General features: G+C 37.9%; 1 protein-coding gene across 7 annotated transcripts in view; it reads right to left on the bottom strand.

The window, feature by feature from the left end:
* Positions 1-13,864, bottom strand: part of map7b (microtubule-associated protein 7b) — a 55,595-nt gene that overhangs the window by 28,253 nt on the left and 13,478 nt on the right. For 3 of the 7 annotated variants that reach the window (XM_061929681.2, XM_061929677.2, XM_061929678.2), the window contains exons 3-9: positions 12,738-12,815; positions 12,009-12,172; positions 7,630-7,747; positions 7,288-7,389; positions 6,923-7,033; positions 1,885-1,980; positions 342-461 (exon numbers count right to left, since the gene is read on the bottom strand). In XM_061929681.2, the coding sequence (XP_061785665.2) occupies positions 342-461; positions 1,885-1,980; positions 6,923-7,033; positions 7,288-7,389; positions 7,630-7,747; positions 12,009-12,172; positions 12,738-12,815 (789 nt within the window). The remainder of the gene's footprint in view (positions 1-341; positions 462-1,884; positions 1,981-6,922; positions 7,034-7,287; positions 7,390-7,629; positions 7,748-12,008; positions 12,173-12,737; positions 12,816-13,864) is intronic. The other 4 variants (XM_061929679.2, XM_061929682.2, XM_061929680.2 and 1 more) reach the window with 3 other exon arrangements.

The raw sequence follows: 13,864 nt of genomic DNA, 5'->3' as shown, positions 1-13,864 counted from the left end.
TCATATGGAAACGGTGTTTGTAGATTATGACTTCGAATGAATTAATTTAGAAGCTATGTGAGACATTTACTGGGAAACAAGGCAATGTACCAGCTGGGAGTTACATCCTGAACAGCTTATGTGTAAATGTGTGTGTGTGTGTGTGTGTGTGTGTTGGTATGTGTGTGAGAGCTTTGAGTGCCTGATACAGACTGGTGAAGGAAGTTTCAGACAGTGTTAATGCTTTAAGTCACACCAAATCTGATTAACATGGAAACTGCGCTGCTCAGGAGTGCAAAAAAACCAAACAATTGCACCTATCGATAATGTTTGACTGAAAGGGGGCGGGGCTTTCAGTTTACCTGTTTGCTCTCCAGTGAGATTCATGGCACTGCGGCTACGGGCCAGATAGGAGTGTGTTGGCTGCTGCAGACGGTTCACCATATTGCTCTCCCACGGCGTCAGGGGCAGGCGGCGAGGGCCTGTTTGCGAGCACGCGCACACACACACAAACGCACAATTGGTGTTTTGATAACAACATCATTAGCTTAGCGGTCAATCAAAGTAGATTTATAGACAGTGTTTAGCGCCTACTGCCTGTCCATCGCAGCCCAAGCTAAGCCGTCATGCTGGTGCTGCCCTGTGACACCTTCACCTGCATGCACCACACCCTTACTCTTAACTAAAAAGTGCATAAAAACACCAGACAACTTAAAATCCATGAAATCAATCAAGTGCAAGAAAGCTTATATGCAAGAAAGCCCAATTATGAAGCCGTGCAAAACTTGGATTCAATACACTATGTGTCTTATGAGCCCAATGGCCCAATTAGCCACAGGCATAGGACAAATAATGGATCAGCTTGCTTTAATATTGAAGGTCTAAAGGTGGAAGCAAAACTACCGCTGGACTGGAAACTTCACACATTTAATATATGATGCTAAAATGCGTGATTTGTGGCTGGGTTAAAAAACAACAACGTTGAATATTTCTACAAAAACAAAAAGATTATCCTACAGGAGATTATGGAAAGGGGTCAGGCACAGTGTGGCGGCGGTGGGAGGTTCCATCTAATGAATACTGTACATATAATGCCTTAATATACAGTATGGTGAGGTGTTTACAACACAATCTGCAAATTGCCTTGATGATTACAATGGACAGTAAGTGCTTTGCTTAGCCACGCTAAAAAACACATTAAATGATCTTATATCTCTTACAGTGTCAAATTGTTATCAATTGTAGGGCTGTCAAAAATAACAATTCAACTCGTGATTAATCACAAAAACATAGCTCTCCCAAAGCTTCTTCACTAGATGGGTCACTGTTTTAGGAAAAAAAGCCCCTTTTGGGGGTTCTAATTACTCGCTAAGCTAAAGTTGCTAAATTGGCAACCTTGCTCTGTATTATGATTGTCTGGCAGACCAAATATGTATGAGGTCTAATTAGAAACATACGATGCATTTTGTACAGAGTTGTAACAAAAAGCTACATGTCCCAATATAATGTGTTCATGAGCAAGGGCAGTTCTATTCATGCATCCAAATATATTCGTAGCACTGAATTTGGAAAATTGAAGCACATTGTCAATCTTACCTTTTTAAATGATGTGTGTTGTCAAAAAGTCAAAGTAAAAGGCCAAGCAAAACATGGGCAAGTTAGATCTTTGATGTTGGCTGTTTTGAGATAGTTGCTTTACATTTTGTGTCTTTTTCCTCAAAATTATTGTTGGTTGCCTTTGATGTGTTGAAATGATGTCATTTCATCAACAAGATTCTTGTCAAGTGATGTACTATAGGTACATGCAATTTCTTCCAACAGTTTCCAGCCCATGATTGTTTTGTCCTATCTTAAAATATGTAGCATAGCATAGCGTGAGTATTTGTCATTACTCAATTAAGACACCTGTGTATTTGCGGAGGGTGGTGGTTCCCTGGTATAGGTGGGTTTTGGACTGAGCTTTGTTAATGGCAGGTGAGGAGGTTGCTCTGGTCTGAAGTCCTGTATCAGCAACATATGGACATGAAATTGAAATCTTACACAACTAATGACAGTGTCTCGTAGACAAACACGGTCAAAGCGTTGTTTCTTGTCAAAACAAATGAGATGACCATAGAGTTTCCCCTAGATTGCCACTATATATGTGGCGGTGGGGGTGTGTCCAATATAACCATTGATTTGCAATGATGCATATATTTTCTTTAAAAAGGCTAAACAATTGTTTTAGGTATATTTAAAAACAAATATTTGTTATTAGTTATTGATAACATTTAATTATATAATCAGAATAAAAATTAGCTTTATTGGCCAAGTATGTTTAAAACACAAGCAATTTGACTTGGTAGACTGTGCTCTCTTTGTTCAATGGAATTCCAATTGTTGCTGCTTATTGTAAAAGGTAACACTATATTCTGCTCTTCCTGAATGTTGCTATTTAGTTTGCCAAATATGTAAACAATCCTTTAAATTAGAGATAATGTTTGACTGAAAGGGGGCGGGGCTTTCAGTTTACATGTTTGCTCTCCAGTGAGACTCATAGCACTGCGGCTAAGGGCCAGATAGGAGTGTGTTGAAATGTTTACATGCACTAAATTCATCTGGTTTCTCAAATAGCTTTATTTTTTGTATTTTCACATCTAAATGTGTAGTCCCAGTGTTCATGCACACTCTCTAATGCAGGGGTGTCAAACTCAAATACAGAGTGGGCCAAAATTTAAAACTGAACAAAGCCACGGGCCAAGGTTGAACAAATTAACCTTTTAATAGGGACCCAAACAAGTTTTGCATTGAATAATGAACAAGCAAGGCTTATATAATTTTATAGTGACATACAAAATCGAGTGTCAAATAATAATAATAATAATTAAAAAATATCAATGGCATATCAAATACAATTTAAATAAAAATTGAATGCCTCTTTTCTATTTGCAGCCTTCTGAGGTAAATATCAACATTAACAAAATACCCCCCCCCCCACACACACACACACCTTGTAGCGTCCCGGAAGAGTTAGTGCTGCAAAGGGTTCTGGGTATTTGTTCTGTTGTGTTTATGTTGTGTTACGGTGCGGATGTTCTCCCGAAATGTGTTTGTCATTCTTGTTTGGTGTGGGTTCAGTGTGGCGTATATTTCTAACAGTGTTAAAGTTGTTTATACGGCCACCCTCAGTGTAACCTGTATCGCTGTTGATCAAGTATTCACACAAGTATGCATTCACTTGTGTTTGCGTGCAGATATATGTATATATATATATATATATATATATATATATATATATATATATATATATATATATACACATATATATACACACACACATACATATGTGTGTATATATATATATATATATATATATATATATATACATACATATGTATATATATATATACATACATACATATATATGTATATATATATATATATATATATACATACATATATATATATACACATACATATGTATATATACACACACATATATATATATATATATATATATATATATATATATATATATATATATATATATATATATATATAATATACAGTATATCCATAACATTAGTTTTAAAGTTAATATTCATGTAAAACAAAAAACTAAACAAAAACGTATTTTGAAGTTGTGATTGCATTTATCTTGCCGTTGCGGTGCGCCACGATCAGTGTAGGGGAAACCCTGGCCCACCAGTCCAGAGGTTAAAACTATACTTTAAGTAAATACTGTCACTCGGAGCGCTGTCACACTTTTCTTCGGTTTGGTTTTCTGGCCTGGACCAAAAGTTAATATACTAAGGGCCTGATTTACTAAGGGATTGAGTGTACTAAAACATGTGCAAACCTGGTAGCACACACAAAGCTGATCTACTAAACGTGTGCAAAGGGGATTGCGTCTGTTAAGTGAGCAGAATAAGGCATGTAATACATTTTGCGTCTCTGTCTTCATTAATATTTAAAATATATGCTGATCATCAAATTGCCCACAATGCTGGAAGGAGAAAATGCAAATATAATTATTTAGCATGCGCAATATGATTCATTAACACTCATCACTAGGGATGGGAATTGATAACATTTTTTCAGTTCCGATTCCACTTTTGATTCTATTTAACGATTCGGTTCCTTAACGGTTCTGTTATCGATTCTCTCTACACAACCAAAGGTAGAGAAGCATCAATTGTGTTCAGTTTTGAGCTAACATGAACTTACAAAGCCAACAGTGACGTCTTAAGAGGCACATAGCATAGAATTTTTTTAATTTTGAAAATAAACATAAATAAATATTCTTTTGTAGAATTTAACAAAATAAAACATGTGGAAATTACTCAAGAATGGAACATTTATAATAACATTTTTAAAATGTTTCAGCATCTTTTGTAATCTCCCTAGAAAATATATTGTTGACACTCACAATTTTAGAATGGTTTGTTTGGATTTAAATGATGAAACTTTCATATACGTAACATGCAACACAAGTTATTTCAAGCCTTCTTTTGAATTTATTTTGATGATTATGACTTACAGTTTATGAAAACCTTGAATTTAAAATCTCAGAAAATGTGGGGTCTTCCAAAACTGTAAGCTATGATCATCAAAATTATAGTACATACAAGCTTGACATATCTCACTTTGCATGTAATGAGGTAGTATCACATTTGTTTCACATTGGAAGTTAAACTTCTGACATGAATGGACTTTTACATAATATTCAAATTTTATGAGTTTCACCTGGATAATGGAAATGACTGAGTGAAAATGTGGTTTCAGGAAAACATGCAACTTTTCTCTGAATACAATTGAATATTCACTTTTTGAAAAACAATAGCACTGTGCCAAATTGGTGCAATCTTTAAACCACACATTTAGTCACTGCTTAGACATTTCCCTGCTGCCATGAAAGGAGACTCAATAGCGCCGGGCGGCAAACATGAAATGGAGCTAGTACTTACTCCCCGCCTCGGACCCAGTGAGAATCTGTCTCTCGTCTTGCTCATCTAAATGAGAAGGTATTTAGATGAACAATAGTACCTGTTGTATTCACTTTAGATGACGTGCTAGCGTTACTGCTGCTAAAGTGAGATTGACGCAGTTCAAAAACGCAACATTCATTTATAGTTGTTGCATGCTTTGTGTTCAAATGTTTCAGCATATTGCTCGGATGTCCTCCTCTTGATGAAGTAGCAACCTTGTAGTACCGCTGTTGCAAACGTTTCTTGTAAAATGTAGTCAACTAGCGTTTGTTTCGCACAAGGGCCGCAATGTTGCTTTCTGATGTCACTATGCACGTTGCGTAAAGGTGTCATTTCCAACCGCTGGCATCGATAGGGGAACCGTTTCAAAAATTGGCAAGCGATTCCAAGGAATTGATACACTGGAAACCGGTTCTCGATTCCCACCCCTACTCATCACGGTTTTGCGAGCACTATTTTGTGCTTTATTTAGCACATGTCAGAAAGACCTGCAAACTGACAGTTCCACACACAGCTGCAGGATCATAACCTGACTCTTGCCGGATCCTTGTAGTTCGCTGAGCTCCACACAAGGATCTGGGATCGAAGGCAATGCAAACTCCTTCAAGATAGCAAAAAATAATGAACCAATCAGGATCGCCGGGAGGGATTTCATAGATGTTGACGTAGCGCCGAAGCAAATGTTTGATTCAAACAACAATGGCGGCATGCAGCGAGGAGTCGTGTGCTGACATTGATTCATCGATCGTCTACTGACATTGCTGCATTGTTTCGGTAAAAGTTCTCTAACTTTTCGCTCTGTCGTTATCCAATATGTCGGCTGTTCTTCAGCGTCATGGGTTGATTTTGATGTGAGTGGTTGAAGTAGCACGTCATTTAAGATAACGGACAAGTGGTTTATCCAATCACATACAATGATTTTTTTTTTACAAGGCCCTGCCTTCTGAAATACATCTCCTATTGAGAGGTCCCAGATCCTTGTGTGGAGCTCAGCGAACTACAAGGATCTGGCGAGAGTCAGGTTAGCAGGATCGGTGCTCGCGCTGCAAAGACAGACGATGGACAGAGCAGAATCCTTCGTCCAACGTGTGTGTGTCAATATTTTGTACAGTCAGAAATAATAAAAAATATTAGACGTATCATCTATTCAGCAATGTCCTTTTATAATTTTATAGCTGCTGGATGAGTTATGGGGCTGATTATAACAAATTCAATTGATATGTTTTGGTGTCGGCAAGCGTTTTTTTTGTGTTGTTAATTTTTTTATTTAGGAAATATATTACTATAATATATCTCCTACATGAAAAGACGTCTTTTATTGTGCATTTTCTTGCATTTTAGTCATTCCAGACGCACAAATACACTGGAGATGTAATCAACACCCTTCCGCACAGAATTAAGTTAGTGTGCTAAAATGTTTGTTCTAGATTGCGTTTCATAGAAAGTGTTACAGATTATAGATGTGTGCTGCTGGTTTAACAAATCACACAGGTAGGAGCATGATAACATACATGTGCAGAAAATAAGAGTGTCTCCATGGTAAAAGCCCTGTATGCACGCAAAATCCTCATTTAAATAAGGCAGTGCACCACTTTTCAATTGCACACGCAGTGTTAGTAGAGCGCACGCAACAGGCTAAACAACACCACAACAACAACACACTATTTTATTTTTTGCACACCGTGTTTAGCGTAAGGTATTTGGATCTTTGAATCAATTGGGAGAAGTTTGCTTATCGTCCTTTGGTCTGTGCAGCGTTCACTTTCATGCCCAGGTGAACCATACCAATTCAGAGTTCACTTAGAACTCTGACCGAAACCCACCTCTCAAGGCACAACAGGGCTCGGATGATCGCGTTCACACCTGAATAAATGAACCACACTAGCAGAGCAAACACACCAGAGTTCTTTTTAACCAAACCAAACATGACTAGCGTGAATGCATTTTAAAAATCTACTTTTGGTCAATTGGTTTACCTCGGTCGGGTGAGTGTAGCAGCGTGGCTGAGGACGAGGATAGGCGCTTGGTAATGACGGGGTCGTGATGTTTGGATAAATTCACAGTGGACACAGATCGTCTGTCAGCATCTAAAAGAAGACAAAAAAGTACAGATTGATAAAAGATGAAAAAAAAAGATTTGCAAACTATTTCTTAAGAATGTTGCTAAAAGAGGGAAAAGTGAAATTAGTGCTACAATCAGAGCTAAAAAATATTGGGATATATGTTCACAGTGGATGCAAACTATTCAAATCGGTCTACATGTGCGCTAAGATAGATATACAGTATGCTACTAAAGCCTAAAGTGCTGGTCTGCTAGCTAACACTGTACTATGATATTCACATTGGGACGTCATTCCGTATCTGCGGGAGAGACTGAAAGCACCATGCGTGTGTTTCAGTCCGTCAAGGTCGAGTGGATAGAGGAAAGCAGACTCGAAAAAACCTGGACCAGGATGGTCAGAGGAGAATAGAAACAGAGAGAGGCAGACACTAAAGTCAGATTGGGAGACGAAAGTATACAAATATACATGGCAGAACAATATTGTTTGTTCAACTGAAACACACAGAAAAAGTGGCAGAAAAGTGCTCAGCGGGACCTCAAAGTCAAAAATGTGTGTAGACATTCTCGCTCAGGAGACAGTTGAGGGTTTGTTTGTGAATATGGGTTGTTAAACAGCAATACCGGTGGGTGTGTCAGGCCTGTTGGGGTGCAGAGCGCCACCCCAGGACCAGCGGTTGGTCTTCGGTCTGGTAAGTTGGCCCCTCTCCATAGTGCGCCGCATCACCGCTTCATGACGAACCTACGAGGGAACAAAATAACAGGGACAGATGTTTTTTTCAATTGCTCTGTTTATTGCTATTCTGAATGTTGCTGGGTCTGGTTTGGTTTTGGAATTGGATTGCATTATTATGGTATTGTTGTGTATTGTTTTTTTGGATTGATTAATAAATTAATTTAAAATTAAAATAATAATAATAAAATAAAATAAATTAAATAAAATCAAAATTAAGGCAAGGCAAGGCAAGGCAACTTTATTTGTATAGCACTCATTGCATTTCTGCGTGGAATGGAGTTCGACTGGTATTTGTGTTGAGGGGTTGGTCAGTCTGTCAAAGGTTGCGAATAGGGTTTTGGCCTTATTAGTGTTGCTGTTTATGATATTGGAGAAGAATGTTTCTCAAGCACTTTTTAAGACTAAATTGTAGGCCTGGAGGCTCTCTTTATAAATGTCATGGTGAATATGAAGTTTTGTATTCTGCCAGATTCGTTCAGCCTTCCTGCACTCTCTTCTCTGGGCTGTTACAACAGCAGATTTTCTCCAGGGTGCCTTTTGCTTACCATACATCGTTTTAACTGTAGCAGGTGCAATGATATCTATGATATTCACAATTTTGGAATTCAAGTTGCTTACAAGATCATCAGCATGACCTTGGTTTAGAGGTGGTAGTGAGGAGATGGCGTTTTTTAAAGAGGACATTAGCATGTTCATTTATGTACCGCTTTTTGACATTCTTTGATTGTTTGTGTCTCCGGAATTACAGAAATATTAAAGAAAACACAGAAATTATCAGACAATGAAGGATCAATCACAAGAACATCGGAAACATTGAGACCTTTTGTGATAATCAGGTCCAGAGTGTGTCCCTTACAATGAGTAGCTTCTTTCACATGTTGAGACAGTTCAAATGTGTCAAAAATGGTAAAAAGTTATTTTGCGCCCTTGTCATTCAAATCGTCAATATGAAAATTAAAATCACCAGTTATAACCAGGCAGTCAAAGTCAGTGGAGATGCTAGACAATAATTCAGTAAAACCATCAAAAAATTTGCAGAATATTTAGGTGGCCTGTAAATAATTAACAGGAGAATTTTGGGAGAGCATTTCAACACAGCACACAGGTATTCAAATGATGTAAAATCACCAAGTGACATCTGTTTCCCCTGAAACATGTTTTTAAATATAACAACCCCTCCACCTCTTTTCCCCGATCTACATATATCAATAAAGTTATAGTTTGGGGGTGCTGTCTCGATCAGAATGCTTGCACTGTTATTTTGTTTCAGCCATGTTTCATTTAAAAACATAAAGTCAAGTTTAGAAGTGGTAATAAAATCATTGACTAAAAATTATGAACAGGGCCATTTTGTAAATATAATTTGTATTATTGATCCACTTATGTCAATGTTTTGATTCATAACCACTCTGACTTTGCAAATTAGTGTGCCAAAAGACATTATGAGGTATGTCCCGTAGAGATGTTTCCAAATTGCTCACAGTCACATTTTTCAAACCAGAAAATATAAAAAGAACACCACTGGTTAGTTTATGTTACCATTAGTGGTTTTATAGAACATATATGTTTTGAATGTCTATATTTTTCAAAATTATTAATTGTATGGAACCAAACGAGGAAATAGTCTGGTGTTCAGGCTGTTACAACTGTCTCGTATGCAAGTGCATGTGCACATACAAACCCTGTTTCCATATGAGTTGGGAAATTGTGTTAGATGTAAATATAAATGGAATACAATGATTTGCAAATCCTTTTCAACCCATATTCAATTGAATGCACTACAAAGAGAAGATGTTTGATGTTCAAACTCATAAACTTTATTTTTTTTTTGCAAATAATAATTAACTTAGAATTTCATGGCAGCAAAACGTTCCAAAGTAGTTGGGAAAGGGTATGTTCATCACTGTGTTACATGGCCTTTCCTTTTAACAACACTCAGTAAACGTTTGGGAACTGAGGAGACACATTTTTTAAGCTTCTCAGGTGGAATTCTTTCCCATTCTTGCTTGATGTACAGCTTAAGTTGTTCAACAGTCCGGGGGTCATCAGTTGTGGTATTTTAGGCTTCATAATGCGCCAGACATTTTCAATGAGAGACAGGTCTGGACTACAGGCAGGCCAGTCTAGTACTCGCACTCTTTTACTATGAAGCCACGTTGATGTAACACGTGGCTTGGCATTGTCTTGCTGAAATAAGCAGGGGCGTCCATGGTAACGTTGCTTGGATGGCAACATATGTTGCTCCAAAACCTGTATGTACCTTTCAGCATTAATGGCGCCTTCACAGATGTGTAAGTTACCCATGTCTTGGGCACTAATACACCCTCATACCATCACAGATGCTGGCTTTTCAACTTTGCGCCTATAACAATCCGGATGGTTCTTTTCCTCTTTGGTCCGGAGGACACGACGTCCACAGTTTCCAAAAACAATTTGAAATGTGGACTCGTCAGACCACAGAACACTTTTCCACTTTGTATCAGTCCATCTTAGATGAGCTCAGGCGCAGCGAAGCCGACAGCGTTTCTGGGTGTTGTTGATAAACAGTTTTCGCCTTGCATAGGAGAGTTTTAACTTGCACTTATAGATGTAGCGACCAACTGTAGTTACTGACAGTGGGTTTCTGAAGTGTTCCTGAGCCCATGTGGTGATATCCTTTACACACTGATGTCGCTTGTTGATGCAGTACAGCCTGAGGGATCGAAGGTCACAGGCTTAGCTGCTTACGTGCAGTGATTTCTCCAGATTCTCTGAACCCTTTGACGATATCACGGACCGTAGATGGTGAAATCCCTAAATTCCTTGGTTGAGAAAGGTTTTTCTTAAACTGTTCAACAATTTGCTCACGCATTTGTGGACAAAGTGGTGACCCTCGCCCCATCCTTGTTTGTGAATGACTGAGCATTTAATGGAATCTACTTTTATACCCAATCATGGCACCCACCTGTTCCCAATTTGCCTGTTCACCTGTGTGATGTTCCAAATAAGTGTTTGATGAGCATTCCTCAACTCTATCAGTATTTATTGCCACCTTTCTCAACTTCTTTGTCACGTGTTGCTGGCATCAAATTCTAAAGTTAATGATTATTTGCAAAAAAAAAATGTTTATCAGTTTGAACATCAAATATGTTGTCTTTGTAGCATATTCAACTGAATATGGGTTGAAAATGATTTGCAAATCATTGTATTCCATCTATATTTACATCTAACACAATTTCTCAACTCATATGGAAACGGGGTTTGTATATATATATATATATATACACATATATATATATATACATATATATATATATATATATATATATATATATATATATATATATACACAAATATATATATACACACACACACATATATATATATATACAGTATATATATATATATATATATATATATATATATACACACACAGGCAATAACATCGTGGTCTGGAAAAATGGCAAAAAACAGCAATTCTACTGGTTAATAAAGAGTGTGCGTGAAAAGCAATATGGAGGTATTTGGACTTCAAAACTAACAATAAAGGTGACGCTTTAAACAAGGAAGCGCCGCCCTTCAAGTGTTGCTTTAAAACACGCCTCGCCAAATGTGGCGATTAGTATTACCACCTTTGCTTAAAACTTAAGTAATCATTTAAATAAAAAGCATTCAGATCTGCACAAGGAGTTATAAAGAGTGACAGGTAATAATGTAGTTGTTGCACCTGTTCGGCTCCGGTGCAGACCGTAGTAGCGGAGCACAGGGGAGACGTTCCCTTCAGTTCACTTTACCCCGCAATGAGTCTGCTGAGATTCGCTTTTTGGTCAGAATTCGAGGTCGGCGATTTGTGACAATCAGGTTGCTTTATTATTAGTTTTGCAGGACACAACCGGACCCATTCATCAATTTACTGCGCAGTGCTCATGCTCCTCTCTCTGTGTACTCGCCCACTCATTAACTGACATCACTCAGCCAACACGTTGACATTCTCGCAAACACACATACAGTACGTTCATAAGTTAACCAGCTCCCCTGTTGTGCATATGTATATACGTATATAACATTGTTGATGACAAATCTTATTGTACATTTTTTTCAACAATATCGATTAATGGGTAATGTTTCTTTTCCTGAGACCGGTTTTATTTTTAACACACCCAGCAATTACTTGAGGCTCTGCATCTACTAGAGCAGGGGCCCCCATTTGAGGAATTGCTTAATCATGAATGAAGAGAAAACTAATGACTCGGATGTTATAGTAAGACTTGTCACGAGTCATCATCACCTTGTCATCCTCCAACTTCTGTCGCCGTTTCTCCTCCACGGCGGCACGCCTCTTGTCCTCTTTTATCCTCTGCTCTTCCAGCTTCTTCCTCCTCTCCTCCAGGTGCTTCTGGTAGTGCTGCCTGGCTCGCTCCTCACGTGCCTGCCACTCGGCCTCCTTGATGGCTGGGGCATGATGCATGCACATATACAAAAAAATTAATCCAATCATGCGAGACTGCAAAAACAATACAGTCCACATGGTCACACACAAACACACAAGCGCGCGCGACACACGCACGCACACATGCATGCACGCACACACACAGGCTTAAAGCAGTGGTGTCAGAGGTCAGCTGTAGATCATGTGACTTGGCTTGAACACTCAAACACAGAGCAAATCCCTCTGCCCGCTCTCTCAACAAGGGAAGCAATCTGACTGCCGTCCAATATTTATGACAACAAATACAAAACACACAGTTCGCTAAAGTATAAACATAAATATGCCAATCATCTGTTGAGCGTGCATACTAAATCCCTAAAAAAACACCAGTTTACTTAGTGCCCATCATGTTATGTCATGTGGGCACCATGGCAACAGGGTGCCTGGCTTCTAGATGGACTTTACATAATGGGCAGTTTACAGACACCAGCCAGGTTTAGTCGAGGACTGCTGTGGCCACGATTAGCTTTTAAACCAGCTACATATACACATGAACAACACGCACACGCACACACCAAGAATACACACCATTCTGTTTCTCGTGTTCTTCTCGCCGCTCACGGGCTAACCTCAGCCGCTCATCTGTTTTGTTGAAGAGCAAAGAGTCTGGAGCACAAACAACAGTTTTATGAATAAATTGCTGTAAGTGAATTCCATTCAAATGTTTTATTCCATCAATAATCAAATTATATAGTGCTTAAGTGATTATTAAAAAAGTAGAAATATTCATATGAAGATTCGGATTATATCATTGCAAATTGTAATTCACTTTAAGAAATATATAATGCATTTTAAATCCCTTACATTTGAAGTAAAATGTATTTTAATAATTTCAAAATGCTTAAAAAAAAGAAATTGTTTTTATTAATATAGCTGGGTTGCATATGACGTCTTATCAGTTTTTCTTCTTCGCAGCTTAATTCACACGTTAGTCAAGCAACGTCAGCATAGCATTAAAACAAGTGAGAGTGAGTGTAGAGTTTGAGCAGAAAATGCCATATTGCTGTTCTGTTCTTGGGTGTTCCAATCGTTCCAATAGAGAGATAGGAAAGAGCTTTCATAGAGTCCCGAATTAAGTGGTTCATAAGGGTAATAAAGTCAAGGAAAAAGCGAAAATGTGTCAAAGGAAACGGATCTTAAAAATATCACTTTCATTATCTAGTGGAATATAATCGGACTATGCTTGTGTGTGCAACGATCACTTTGTAAAAGGTTTGTTTGAACATTTGATTTGGTTGAGAAACTTTCTGTGATGCAATCGAGTTTATTCTCTACTATTTTAGTAGTGTTTGAGAGCAGAATTAAACATGAGAAAAAGACAAGAGATCGCATTAGTTTGTGTTCTTTTGTGGTTGCTATGCCTAAATATAACTATGAAGATCTGACTGTGCAAATAAACTAACGTCATGTTAAGTCCTAGTAATAAATATTTTAAATGTATTTTCATTGTCCATTTTCATAACAGAAACTTAAAGCTTAGTTGATGCTGTTGTTGAGCAGGAAAGCCAAGTGCTTTATTTGACACGGATGACCACATTATAGAGTCATTGGTGAAATTTGTTAGCATCAATAAAATATCCAAATAGTATTAATAAACCAAATGAATACAACTCCCGTAGGCTCAACAGCATACTGAACCTTGATATCGCTAGCAA

This window comes from Nerophis lumbriciformis, linkage group LG34, assembly GCF_033978685.3.
Source record: "Nerophis lumbriciformis linkage group LG34, RoL_Nlum_v2.1, whole genome shotgun sequence".
Lineage (NCBI taxonomy): Eukaryota > Metazoa > Chordata > Actinopteri > Syngnathiformes > Syngnathidae > Nerophis > Nerophis lumbriciformis.
This window is presented reverse-complemented; position numbering and strand designations above follow the sequence as displayed.